The 13,607-nt window shown below is 37.6% G+C and overlaps 1 protein-coding gene across 6 annotated transcripts in view; it reads left to right on the top strand.

Annotated features, from left to right (window-relative positions):
* Positions 1-13,607, top strand: part of SLC23A2 (solute carrier family 23 member 2) — a 114,940-nt gene that overhangs the window by 57,458 nt on the left and 43,875 nt on the right. For all 6 annotated transcript variants that reach the window (XM_020985355.2, XM_020985354.2, XM_020985360.2 and 3 more), the window contains one exon: positions 3,419-3,687. In XM_020985355.2, coding sequence (XP_020841014.1) covers positions 3,583-3,687 — 105 coding nt within the window. In that variant the 5' untranslated portion in view covers positions 3,419-3,582. The remainder of the gene's footprint in view (positions 1-3,418; positions 3,688-13,607) is intronic.

Raw genomic sequence — 13,607 nt, forward strand, 5'->3', positions numbered from 1 at the left:
TTTCTCCATCTTCTATTTAGCATCATGGGTGTAGGAGTTAATGCAATGAATGGTGGGAGTGATCCAGGGGTGAGGCTTAATTGGGAGTAATTGGTAGAAAAAGGGGACTAGGGATTCAAGAGTGAAGGACAGTGTATAGAGTTGAATTGATTCACCAAGAAGTTAAGATGGAGAGAAGAGGAGAGAGTGGCTAGTGTGGGAGAGATGGCCTGGGAGAGAATTAGGGGGTCAAGGGATTGGAAGTCAGAGTGTGGACAAAGAGTAGGGCTTTTTAAGGGATGGCAGAGGGAGAGGTGAAAACTAATAGATTATAGTCAGATAAGAGAATTTCATAATTCTTGAACAGAGACGTGCCTCCCTTTAATTTCTGTCCATTGGTCTAGTTCTGCATTCTGGTTCTGCTAAACGCATGTATATATCTTATTTTCCATATGACAACCTTTCAAATATTTAAAGACAGAAAATGCTTCAGAATTTTGCTAGAGCGCTTTCTTTTGATCTCTCCTTTTCCCCTTTTACTTCCTGCCTTATATTATTAAACTCATCTGTATATAGAACATGCATTTCTCCCAACTTATCATTCCCCTAGTGGACTACTGTACTCTATGAAGGTAGGAACTCTCTGTTGATTTGTCTTTGTATCCCCAACACCTAGCAATGGCCACTGAAATATTTACTCAGTTGAATTAACTATATGATGTTGGGCAAGATGAAGCCTTTGATTGATATCTTCATTTGTAAATGGGAATAGTAATATTTGTACAACTATTTTATAGGGTTGTTGTGAGGATCAAATGTTATGTGAAAAGTTCTTTGTAGATTATAAATGCTATGTGAATCTCAAAATGACAGAATTGTGGAATTTGAAAGTACCTCATTGGCCATTTGGCCCAACCTCTACTGGAACAAGAATCTATCCTACAAATAGCCAGCGAGTATTCAGCTTTTACTTAATGATCTCCCTATATATACTACTCCAAAGAGGGAGGATATACCTTCTGAGTCAGCCCATTTTATTTCCGGATATAGCTAATTGTTATGAATATTTTTCTTTGCTAAGAATATTAAATAGAATACTATGATTTCATTGATGCAGATGACAGTCTGTCTATGCCTTCCTAACCTGTGCTCTTCCTTTCCATGCTTTCTCACAAAGTCACCTCAAATTGTAAATCTAATGTGTTGGAGACCTTTTTTGCCTTCTCTGGACAGTAAATGGGCTATCATCAGTTTTCTGCTCCTCTTGCCACATAACCAGCTTATTTTATTTTTTGCTTGAACATTTCTTTGATGATGAAGATAACAGTTTCAGTAGTAATAGCCACCATTGACCTGGAGTATAGTCTCTAAAAAATTCAACATGAGTGAGAAGAATATGCACAGACATAGAGTACAGTAAGGAACACACATGCCCAAAGCAATTGTCACCTCCAGTGCTGTAGTATCCCACATCCTCGGAGTCTTTTCTCTTCTCACAGTGTCCTTGCCCTGCTTCCTCTGATTATGGTTTTTGTGGGGTAGGTTGCTCAGCCAGACTCTTTGGGCTCCTGGGTATACCATCTCTTTTTCTGGGCCAGTTGCTCTACTGAAAGATGCCATTGTTGGGAGAGGGGACTGTTGAGAGAAAAATCTCGTTCTCGCCCAACCCCTACACTCTGAAGGAAGCACATGGGAAAAGGCCACAAGTGATTCCCTGTCAAGCTGAGTTCTTCCTTCATAGCTTGTTATCTTCACACCTTACAGACATCACTCACTGTCTTCACTGACTTTTTTTAGGGTGTCTGAAGAATTGGCCAGCTTACTTTTTAAAGACCACTAGTTATGACTGGTCTTTTAACCAGCTAAGGGCAGTCTTAAGAACTTCGTACCTTCCAAAGGAGCATGAAATGTAAATGCTCCTTTATTAACTATGAATGGGTCATTTTCAGTTTCAGATCCTTTTGATCTGTGAATATTGTCATTCAGGTTATGAGCCATTCAAGGTCTCAGAGTCCTTAGATGGTACAAAGGGAAGAGCATAAGCATGTGTATAGTGCCTACTAATAGTGCTAAGTGCTTTACAAATATTCTTTCATTTGATCCTCACAGTAATTCTTCAAGGTAGTAGGTGCTGTTATGAGGCAGACAGAGCTTAAGTGACTTGCTCAGAGTCACACAGCTAATAATTGGCTGGATTTAAGCTAGAATCACTTCTATGAGGGTGGCTTCATAGAGGTGTTAGCACTTGAACTAAGCATTGAAGGATAAATCAGATCTCAGCTGGTAGAGACAAGGTGGTTGACCATTCCTGGTGTTTGGGAATGACCTGAACAAAAGTGTTGTGGAGGTAGAAAAAGCATAGAAGGTGTTTCATGGGTTTCCAGTTTGACTGGAAAGTAGAGTATGTAAGAGGAAATATGTGAGGTCAGGCTAGAAGGGAGGTTGAAGTGTGTGGTGGAGGGCTTTCAAATAGATAAATATTTAAGTCTGTGGTATTCTAGAGTATTTCTGACCTCGAATATGAGACTAAGGAGTTTAGTTTTTATTTTCAATTTGTGAAGTAATAGAGATCATATCAGTGTATCAGATCAGTTGGGTAGAAGGAATATGTAGAGTGGATTGGGACAAAGTGAGACTAAGGTAGTCAGTCAGGGGAAGCTAGTGAGGAGACTGTTTCAGTAAGTCCAAACAAGAGACAGAGAGAGTCTGAACAGAATGGTGGTAGTGGGAAAAGTTAAAGGGATGCAAGAGAGATTTCAGAGATTGAATCAATAGGACTTGATAATTCATTGGATGTTTGGGATCACAAGGAGAACCTGAAGATCATAAGGTCATTGTTTTAGAGCTACAAGAGACTTCAGAGGCCATCTTATGTAGCCCTTCATTTTACAGGTGAGGAAACTGAGAGAGCTTAAGTGACTTGCCTAAGGTAACCCAGATAGTAATCATCAGAAGGAGGATATGAACTGAGATCCTGTGAATTCAGAGCCTTCCTTAGAGCCCCTCAATGACTCTTGAAGTTATTAGTTTCAATTCCTCAAAAAAATGGGGCTTCTTTTGACAGATGGGGAAGTCAGGAAGAGCAAGAATTTAGCATGCCGCTTGCCTAGATGAATACTGCTGTGTTTGTATAGTTTTATTGTAGGTTAATTATAATATTAGGCTATATCAAATATAATTGTCAAGATGAGGTAGTAACAAAGCAAAATACATGATTTTTCACTTATTTGCTGTTTAGAGTTATCTACGCCATTGTTTTCCCTCCATTACTGTCATGGTGTAAAGAGTTTCTCCATTACATTTCCACAGCAACATGTTATTTAGAGGCATTTTTCTAAGTACGTATAACATGCAATTTTTATTTTCTGAAGTACTGATCTACTTTGTGTTTCTGCTTATTTGTTAGAATTCATTTGACTTCTTTCCTTCCCCCTTCTAGGTCCTAAGAAGTAGTGCTAATGGAACAAGATGCTTCTCTGAGGACTTAATGCTTCAGACTTTGGAAGAGCTGCTCTTTGAATCTGTCACATTCCTCATATAGTTACCCTACAGCCCTATCCTCTGGAACCAGGCTGCTCTGCAAACATTTTTTTTCTCTTAATAATGGGTATTGGCAAAAACACCACATCAAAGTCAGTAGAAACTGGAAGCTCTACTGAGGGCAAATATGAAGATGAATCTAAGCATCCTGCTTTCTTCACTCTTCCGGTAACAATATTTATAATCTTCTTAGTCAGAACTCTAAATAGTTTCAGTATTTAACCAATATGATATCTCAAATAACTGCATTTTCATCCAAAGGTAAGGCATTGAAGGAAGGGAGTGCTGTTGATTATGAGAACTTCTATGGTGTTAATGGCTAATTTTGGACTTTTCCTTTTTAGCCCTGTTTTACCAAGAAAAAGTGCTTACTGGGAATTAAGTCCAGGAAGGAGACATATATTGTCATTAAAAACTTAGACAAGGTCAGGTCACAAGGTTAGGCTTAAATTTATCCGCAGAAATGTGGTAGGATATTACTCAACTTTTGTACTTGACCTACAAGTAAGGAAATGAATGAATTTCATTGTTCAGAATACAAATTAAAGGTGAAATAATTTTATCTGAAAAAGTGATATCAATCAGATATGGTAGATTATCGTGATGTATTATATATAATACCAACATTATTTTCAAGATGCAGGATAATCTGGCAAGTTTAAAATTACCTTAAGTGGTTATATTTTTAAAATCTCTTGAGTGGTTTGCCTTAAAGTTTCTTTGTTATTGCCTTTTACACCAGCGAAGATTTTCCTGTATAAGATTGTCAGTCATTATTTTACCTAATGTGGTTAATATCAATCATGATACCTTGGAGTTCCTCATAAAATAATGTGGAATTAGCTTTAGTTGTATGATCATAGTTCTGCATTTAAGAATACCTGGAAATAAAATCCTTTAGTACTTGAACTTAAATTGTTTTTGTATTTTTGATGTTTCCTTTATACTTTAATAAGATCTCACTGATTTAAAACGTATTCTTGTTACTTCTCTCCAGGAAGAGAGTAGAAGTACTAGGAAGTAAAAATGCTCATGAAGAGTCTAATAATACTGTATTAAGAGGGGATGTGAACACTGTTTTTGGAGGGAATACCCACATTGATGACATCATGGATCCTGTTAATATTTTAGCTATACGATATAACACTCAAACTTAGTGCAGAACTGGAGGGTTTGTGGCGGTTACAAGGAGGAAGTGCCAGTTACCTTAGTCTTACATAGAGAGAGCAGAAGGATCTGGAAAGCCCAGTGAAAACAGAAGACATGATAAAATGAAATGGGCTTAGAATAATGAAGCAGATATTTTGGTTAGTCTGTGGGAATATCTTGAATCATAGCAGTGATTTAACAGTGAAGATGGCCAGAACAGTGGAAGGAATGGAAACCATCAGTCAATCAGCAAGCATTTATTAAGTGCCTGTTGTGTGACAGGCAGTATTCAGGGCATCGGGGATATAAAGACAAAACCGAAGTAGTCTCTACCCTAAAGGAGGCTTACGTTCTAGTGGAAGAGACAGCATGTAAATGTATAGCTATATGTAAAATAAATGCAGTCTATTTTTGAAGGATTGGGGGAGGCATTAGCAATGGGGTAGGGGGAGAATCAGGAAAATCTTTGTGTAGGAGTTAATGTTTGAGTTGAGATTTGAAGGAAATAAGTCACACTAAGATAAGAGGCAGAGATGAAAACGTGTGTTACAGTCTTGAAGGATAGATAGCCAATGTTCTAATGTCTTTGTGACCTTAGCCTTCAAGTATCTGAAGGATTGTCATGTTTACATGACAAGGAATTAAACATGCTGCTTGGCCCCAGCAAACAGAACCAGGAGCAACTGGAAGTTACAGAGAGGCAGATTTTAGCTCAATATTAGATTAAACTTTTTAACCATTAGAGCTATCCAAAAGTAGGGTAGATGGCTTTGGGAGATGGTGAATTCTTTATCATTAGAAATTTTCAGATGGAAGCTTGATCCCTTCTTTTCTGTCACCTCTTCCTTGCTTCTACTTCCTACAGGAAGCCTCTCTTGATTCCTCTAGTTGTAAGTGTGCACTTTCTCCTCACATTATGTATATGCATAGCCGTGTATGTATTGTGCTTCCCTGGTAGAATAGAGTCAGTCACCTTGAGAACAAAGATTGCTTCATATTTTTGTTCTTTATCCTCAGCACCAACCATAGTGCCTTGCCCTGTAAATGCTCAATAGGCTAAAAATGAAAAGGAGTTTTGGCTGGAGATACTGAGAAGTTAGTCAGTATCAGACCTGGTCCTTAGATTCAAGACCTGAGCTGGGAGAAGAACAAAGGAGTGAGCTGGTTGACTTTCCCACTTCTCCAAATGGAGGCTCCCAGGAGAAACTTACAAGTCCTTTCTTTTTTGGTAGTTGAGCAATGCCTTGATGGATTTTGAGACAAATGGTTATTTTCTGTAATTTCTTAGTAGTCAAAAGTTGCTAAGTACCCAGAGGTACTTAAGAGTCTACACCTATAGGAGTACACAGGAGATTGAATCTAGTGTTTGTTATTTGGTAACTGCAGCTAGAAAATAATATGAATAAACCTGTCATCTGTTTTTAAAGGCAGTACATGATAGGTTTTGGGGTACATGTGAATGAAGTGTGGCAATAAATCAGAACAAAAAACATGGCAGAAATTGTTGAGGAGCTACCATTTGTCAATAATACCTTCAGCAAAGTTCAGCCAGGGAAAGATAGCATGTCCGCTCTGCAGTGCCAGTGTATGGATTAGTATCTTATTGACTGTTTGAACCTGTTGAGCCTCCAGAAGAAACCAAGTTAATAACCTGAACTAAATGAATGCTGGCATAGGCACAGATATGTAATACAATCCGCTGTTTGTTTCAGCAAGGTCAGTATTTTACTGTTGAGCTCAGGTTTGAGGAAATATTTTAAGAATGCTTAAGCTTTTACTTCCCCCACCTTCTTTAAAAACCGTTTGTCTAGGATCATTTATACCTTTTCGTTGGCTGGAAACAGCAGGTTATTTAATGGAGAAAGGAATTTGTGGGCTACATGCTTTGGGTGATATAAAAGTGGACTTTTGGGTTCAGCCTAACCAAATAAAAAATGAAAACAGTGAAAGAGTCACGATGGTGGTATGGATTACAGAATAAAATATATCTATTGGTGCTATGCTAATTCAAGTTCATATTTATATAGATATAGATTTTATAAATCATATTCTTGATAATAGCCCTTTGAGGTAACAGAAGCAGTATTATGTCCATTTTATAGAAAGGTGCCCATTCACATCTAATAAATGATAGAGCTAGTACTTGGAATTGGTTCTAGCTCTTGGTCTAGTATTCTTTCTGTTAGTGCCACTAATTTTAATATCATTGAACTTACTAGTTTGAGGTATTCTTGGTATTTTATATCTTCCTTAAGAATTCTGCAGTACTAAGGATGTTGAATTGAAGAACATAAGACTCTTGACTTAAAGATAAAGGTATAGTTATAAGTCATCCCTTTCAAAAACTCCATCTCTCTACAAATCTCATATGATGGACTTGAAAATTTCACATTAGTGCAGTTGAATAGGCTTTCAGGCTGGTTCAAATGAGGCACCTAGACATCGTTTGCGTTGGCATCTTTGAGCATGGAAACAATTTTCAAAATTCATCTTTTGGGAAAGAACAGTTCCATGTTCAGGCATCATGACTAACTTTGTTGAAAGTAGTAAAATAATTGTTAGTTTCCAGTCTGCTATAACTTCAGATGAAAGCGTTTGAGTTGTCAGATTTTTTTCCTGTATATAGGGGGAAAAAATTACAAAATTTTGTCCTTTTGTCTAGTGTTTCTAGTGTTTCAAAAAACCTTAAGTTTTTCAAAAATCTCATAGAGACCGTAACTCTAGTAGGAATTTGGAGTTCATCAGAGAATATCTGGTTTAATTTCCTCCCCCTTTGTCATTTGTACCTGGACTTTTCCTTTTGCTGTAAATAGATACTTAACACTTTATTAAAGTGATTCTGTAATCTAGGGAACAAATGAAGTAGAGAGCTTATTGTGAACATTAGAAAACTAATTGGTGTTTTTAGGAGTGAAAATAGTTCTCATTTTGAAGTTCTAAGACAAGGATACCAAGGTAACAGCTGCAAGGTTTGAAATAGTTGTTGAATTAGGTATTGGATAGGAGAATTTTTCAGAAGTAAGACTAAGAAGGAAATAAAGGAATGCTGTCTGATATATAGAAAGGCTAATTGCAAGCGTAATAAGGTACCTGAAAGAAAACACTAAACCCAGCAGTCCAGATTTGGGAGGAGCCACACAATTAACAGTGAAGGGAAAGTCAAATTGTAGGTGGGACTTAGGGTTATAGAACTTTAAAAGAGAGGATAAGGAGCTCAAAGTATCCATTGAAAGGGGATTGTGAATCAGCCCCTTGGGAAGCTAGGCTAAGGATTACAAGAGGTAGAACCTTGTGGACTGATGGATAACTGGAAAGGCAGTGAGGTGAGTAGTGGGAAGTTCGTAGTGGATGATAATGACAAATACAGAAACCTGAGAGGATGTAGAATATAGAAAAAGGTACGGTTTTTTTTCCAGAGAAATGACAGGGTTTGTGTTGAATAAGTCATTTAACAATAATATTTTAACTGACAGTTTTCAAAAAAAGAGAATTTTTTTTCAGTAGACTATAGAAGAAAGAAGTTAAAGCAGGGATTGGTGAAAATGGTCTCATTTTTCAGAAGAAACATATGAGACCAAAATGCTATATTCTTTGTGTGAAAATTTAATGATAGATGCTGTGGCTTAAATCATCATCACAGCCCTTAGCTTATTAAAAATTCCAGAATATTGTATTTTTTCCCTTAAAATTCATTCCTGATTTTATAGTTATTATAGTCTCCTTATAATAAATAGGTTGTTCTTTTCGGCTACATGTTGTATAACAATAGTATATTTATCACTATTGAATTTTGCATTCATCCAAAAGCATTTGTTAAGGACCAGCTAAGTACCAGATTTTATGCTCAGTTCTGGGGCTGAAAGACAAAAGGGAATCATCTCTCCTCAGGTGCTTATATTTGATTGGAGGAAAACATTATCTATGTGTACATGTAAATATAATACAGGGAAGGCAGTATTAGCTAGAGTGACCAGGGAAGTGTCAGGGAGGAGCTTGAGCTAAACTTTAGAGGAAGGTAGGAATTCTGAGATGAGCAGGGTAGTAGCATGCAAGGTGTCAGGGCAAGAGATAAATGTTGTGTATGATAAACAGCAGAAAGGTCAGCCTGGTTATGCTGTAGAGTTATGTAAAAGTAGCAGTGAGACCAGGAAGCTAGGCAGGAGGCAGATTTTGAAGGGCTTTACGTGCCACAGCATTGGCATTTATAGAGGAGTGATATTGGCAGACCTGTGTGCTTTGGGAATATCACTGTGACAGCTGTGTGGAGAATGCATTGGAGAGAAGTAGAACAAGCTCACAGTTCTGAGCTTGAAAATTTACTGGATTCAATAAGTATCCTAAGGATAGTTGATGTAAAAAGCACATAGGATAGTGCCTTTCTCAAAGTATAGGTGTTGTATAAATGCTGGTTATTATTACCACTATTAATTAGAATTTGTTTTCTATTATTTTACAAAGTAGTTCAGTGCCTCATGTATTGCTTAAAAATAAGTTTAATCTATCAATGAAGAATTTGAATTACAGTATGGTTTAAGGAAAGTTGGCATCTTTTAGTTAGTTTCATTAAAAAAAAGCAGTTAAACAACTTAGTATGTACTTGAATATACACTGTGCCTGGCACATAGTGGGTACTTAATAAATGTTTATTGAATATTGCCATATTACATATTTTGAAGTAGGTCACTTAAATTTCTTGCAAAAGAATATTTGAAGAATTAGAAATATCAGGGGAGATTTACAATATACACAATGGTTACAGCAATATAAGTGGAAAAAAGAACAAATGAAATTGAATACCATATAATTATTAATGTAATTATAATGACCAAAACTAAGGAAGAGTTGAGAAAATTTACCTGCTTCTCTTCATGGCAATGTGGAGAGGTAGAACATTGCATATATTGTCAGGTACAGTCAGTTAATTCACTTTTTTTTTTGGCTGAATTTTTTTTTTATCTTTGTTACAAGGGAAGGCTTGTTGGAGGTAGCACAGATACACATCTATATATAAATTAATATGATATAAAATCAAAACAAATTTAAAAATTCTCTCCACCTTTCTCTGCACCATCATCTCTCCTACATCATCCCACTCCAGTTATTTATTCATTTAGAAAGCATTTATTAAGCACCCATTATTTTCAAGAAATGATGCTAGATGCTGTGGGCTACCAAGAGACAATCATGAAACAATTCTCTTCGGGAGCATAGGTTCTACTGGGGAGAGCAACATGTACCCACTTAGATCAGTACAAAATGTGCAGAAAATAAATGAGGTAGGAGGACTTAAACATGGGTTGTTATTAGGGAGGGCATTTTTGAAATTATGGTGTGTGAGCTGAGCTTTAAAGGGAACTAAGGATTCCAAGAGGTGGAGGTGAGGAAGTGAGTGCATTATGTTCCAGGCATCGAGGACAACCTTTGCAGAAGACAAAGGAGTCAAAGGACAAAGGAGATGCTCACAAGTAGGCCTACAAAGTAGTGTCAGAGGATGCATAGGGAAGATCACTGTATAAAGATAGATGGGAGTCAGATTGTCTAGCCAGCTTTAAATGCCATTCTAGTGGTAATAGGGAGCCATGAAAAGTTAGAGGAAAGAGACATGACACATGAGATGGGGCATTTGCTTTGGGAATAACACTTTGTCAATTTGTTGAGGATGCATTGGATTGTTGAGAGGTTGAAAGCAGGAAGGCTGTTATAGCCTAGGCAAGGGGTGATGAGAACCTCAAATAGGGTGGTGTTTGTGAGATTACAGAGACATTTCAGAACTGTTATAGAAATAGAATCCATAGGACTTGGCAGCTGATTAGATGAGAGAGACAGAGAGAGAGAAGCGTCCCCGTGATTCTGAGGTTATGAACTTGGATAACTAGAAGGATGGTGGTATTCCTAGACAGATACATGAAAATTAGGAGGATGGATATGGTGGGGAGAATGAGTTCTGTTTTGAACATGTTGAGATCTTTATTATAGACATCCAGTTGGAGATGTGAGACTGGAACTCAGGATGAGAGCTTTATAAATATAGACCTGGGAGTCATTTGCATAGAAATGATAATTGAATTCATGGTAGCTGTTGAAATTACCAAGAAAAGAATGTAGAGAGAAAAAAATAGGATCCAGAATAGAAACTTGCTTCTCTAACTTCAGGGTTACAGGGCAGAGTGAGGATGATACAGCAAAACACTGTGGTAGGAGAACTAGGAGAGCAAGTGTCATGAAAACTCTGCTTTTCTTTTTCATTTTGTCTTTGAATCTTTATTCTAGATCTCTTCATCTTCTGACAGTCATCAAACTTTGACTATATCCAGAAGCATCGTGGGGCGCCCTCTCCGGTGGAGGTTTCTCCTTTCATGCCTTCTAACTGGGCCATGAGGCAGAGTTGGCCACCTCATGATTCCCCACTTACATGTTCATTCTTACCTGTTATCATCTCTGTGCACACTTTCTTATTTTGAAATTAATGTCATCATCTTTGTGGAGTTGTAAAAAAATTTTTCTCCCTTTTGTATGATCTTATTTCTAGACAAACTGATGTGCTAGTTCTCCTCTGAACTCGTATTACATTCCTATGTGCTTGTGCAGTCTGACCTCTCAGCCTCAGATGCATTCCTTCCTTACCTCAGTTCTCAGAATCCTGATCTCCCTTAAAGTATCCGCTTGGGTATCTCCTTGCCATCAGACTTTCTCTGACCCATCCTCCTACATTGTTAATGGACTCTCTCCTCAAATCACTATGCATGTTGTTTGTCATCACCCTCTTTCCCAAGCAGAATGTAAGCCCCTTTAGGACAGGGACTATTTAATTTTTTTCTTTCTCTATACAATACCTTGAAGTAGATGCTTGGTAAATGTTTATTGAATTCTAGCTTTTTCCAAAAAACATTATCATTTGACTGAAACTGGTCTCTGTAAAGCTACTAGTAATTCCTTAATTGTCAAATCAAGTGACCTTTTCTCAATTCTCTTCCTTGAGCTCTGCAGCACTGGCAATTGTTGACTACTCTTTCTTCTTTGGATTCCTTTTGGAACCCCAAATTCAGGTTTGACCATGTTGCCTCCTATTCAGTAAATTCCTGCAACTTCTTGTTACCTTTAGGATCAAATATAAATTCTGTTTTTGGTATTAAAAGTTCTTTATAAACCAGCCCCTTTCTTCTATTCTAGTCTTCTTATACTTTACTTCCATTCACAAATTCTGCTGTCCAGCCAAAGTGACTTACTTGCTGTTCTTTTTACACAGTGCTCCGTCTTCCATCACCATGACTGCAATACTCACCCACCTCACCTTAGCCTCTCTGAGGAGCCGGCTCCCTGCAGGACACAGCCCTAAGTGAAGCCTTTTCTGTTTTCCTGATCTCCCTAGCTATCAGTGACTTCCCTTCTAAGGTTGCTTTGTATTTGCTTTATGGGTATCTTGTATGTATGTGTGTGTGTGTGTGTGTGCATCCTGTCTCCATAGTGAATGTGTGTTCCTGGAGGCAAGAGCTGGTTTTGCTTCCTCTGTACCCCCAACACTTAGCACGGAGCCTTGCACATAGTAAGCACTTAAATGCTTGTTGATTAATTGCATTGAGGACCTTTCTAGCTGATCCCTTTTATAAAGATTTGGATAGACCTGAAAGAGATTGGGAGCACATTAAGGAGGTAGCTAGAGCTAGGTAGTGGACAGAATACAGACCTGGATTCAGGAGACCTAACTGGCTGTGTGTGCTTGGTCAAGTCTTTTCATTTCTCTGTGTACCTGACAGGTTGTTATAAAGCACTACAAAAATCTGACTTTTATTATCTATTTCTCCTCTATATCAGGCTGCAGTTTCTTAATTTTTCAGATATTTTCTCTTTGTAGAACTATATTGAAATTTAATTTGAAAAGATGAAGGCTTATGTATCTTCCACATTTTACCAAGGTGTCAGTTGTTGAAAGGTGCTAGTTAACCAGTGCTAGTACATTTTTTAAATAGGTCATAAACTGGAGATTTGTTTAACAGCACCAAGCATGGTAACATTTACTGTTTGTTTCTAAGATTTATTTACTTGCTTCCTCGTTGCAGAGGATTCTACTGTTAAGTTCAAAATTGATAGGAGCCACAAAAAAGATTGCGCTATAGTTTTCTGGCATGACAGTTGGTAGGTGTTTATTGAATACCACACTATGTTTCTTGCACTGTCAAAAAATATATTATCATTCATTATACCTTTTTTCAGAGGGAGGTAGTTTTTATTTGGTTTTGGTCAGAAACTCTGAGGGTCTTCCCCTAGCAGATTGATTCTTTTGTGAAGGTAAACTAGGCCATTTTTGTCTCAATTCTTACCTAGCCTTTAATCACTGAATGGGTGTTATCCTAAAAAATTGAGACCTGGGAAAGACCTCAGCTTAAAAAGGCCAAGGTCTCCTGCTGCATCTTGGGCCATTGCCAGTGGGCCAGACCTATATGTCTTGACACTAGACTCCAAAGAATCTGGAGGAGACAGTGAGACAGATGCCTCTGTACAGCCCTGCCTTACTTAAATCCAGTTCACTTGCAAGTCAAGACACTCCTGATGTCATTGGTCCTCTTCAAGAAGAAAGGACGGACAACACTAGTTTTTGTTTACTGAAGGAGAAATATAGAATAAAAGTCAAATTTTTGTAGCATTTTAGAGTTTGCAAGACACTTTACTTGTAATGCCCGTGTCAGGTACATAGGGAAAGTATAATTCCCATTTTATAGCTGAGGAAAATGAGATTAGTAGAAGTCAATCACCAGAAGCAAATCACTTCACTTTCAGTGGTCAGTGATCATGCAGATATTTTTAGTGCACCCACAAATCCCATTTTCTATTTCAAGTCATGTGTTTTATCCACTGCACTATAGTGGGTGGTGGGGGCTGGTGGAGGGGAGCACCACTTTAGTTGTTCAGAAGTCAGTGTAGAATATTTTCTTCTTTGCTTT

This window comes from Phascolarctos cinereus, unplaced genomic scaffold (assembly GCF_003287225.1).
Source record: "Phascolarctos cinereus isolate Bilbo 61053 unplaced genomic scaffold, phaCin_HiC Scaffold_2;HRSCAF=192, whole genome shotgun sequence".
Lineage (NCBI taxonomy): Eukaryota > Metazoa > Chordata > Mammalia > Diprotodontia > Phascolarctidae > Phascolarctos > Phascolarctos cinereus.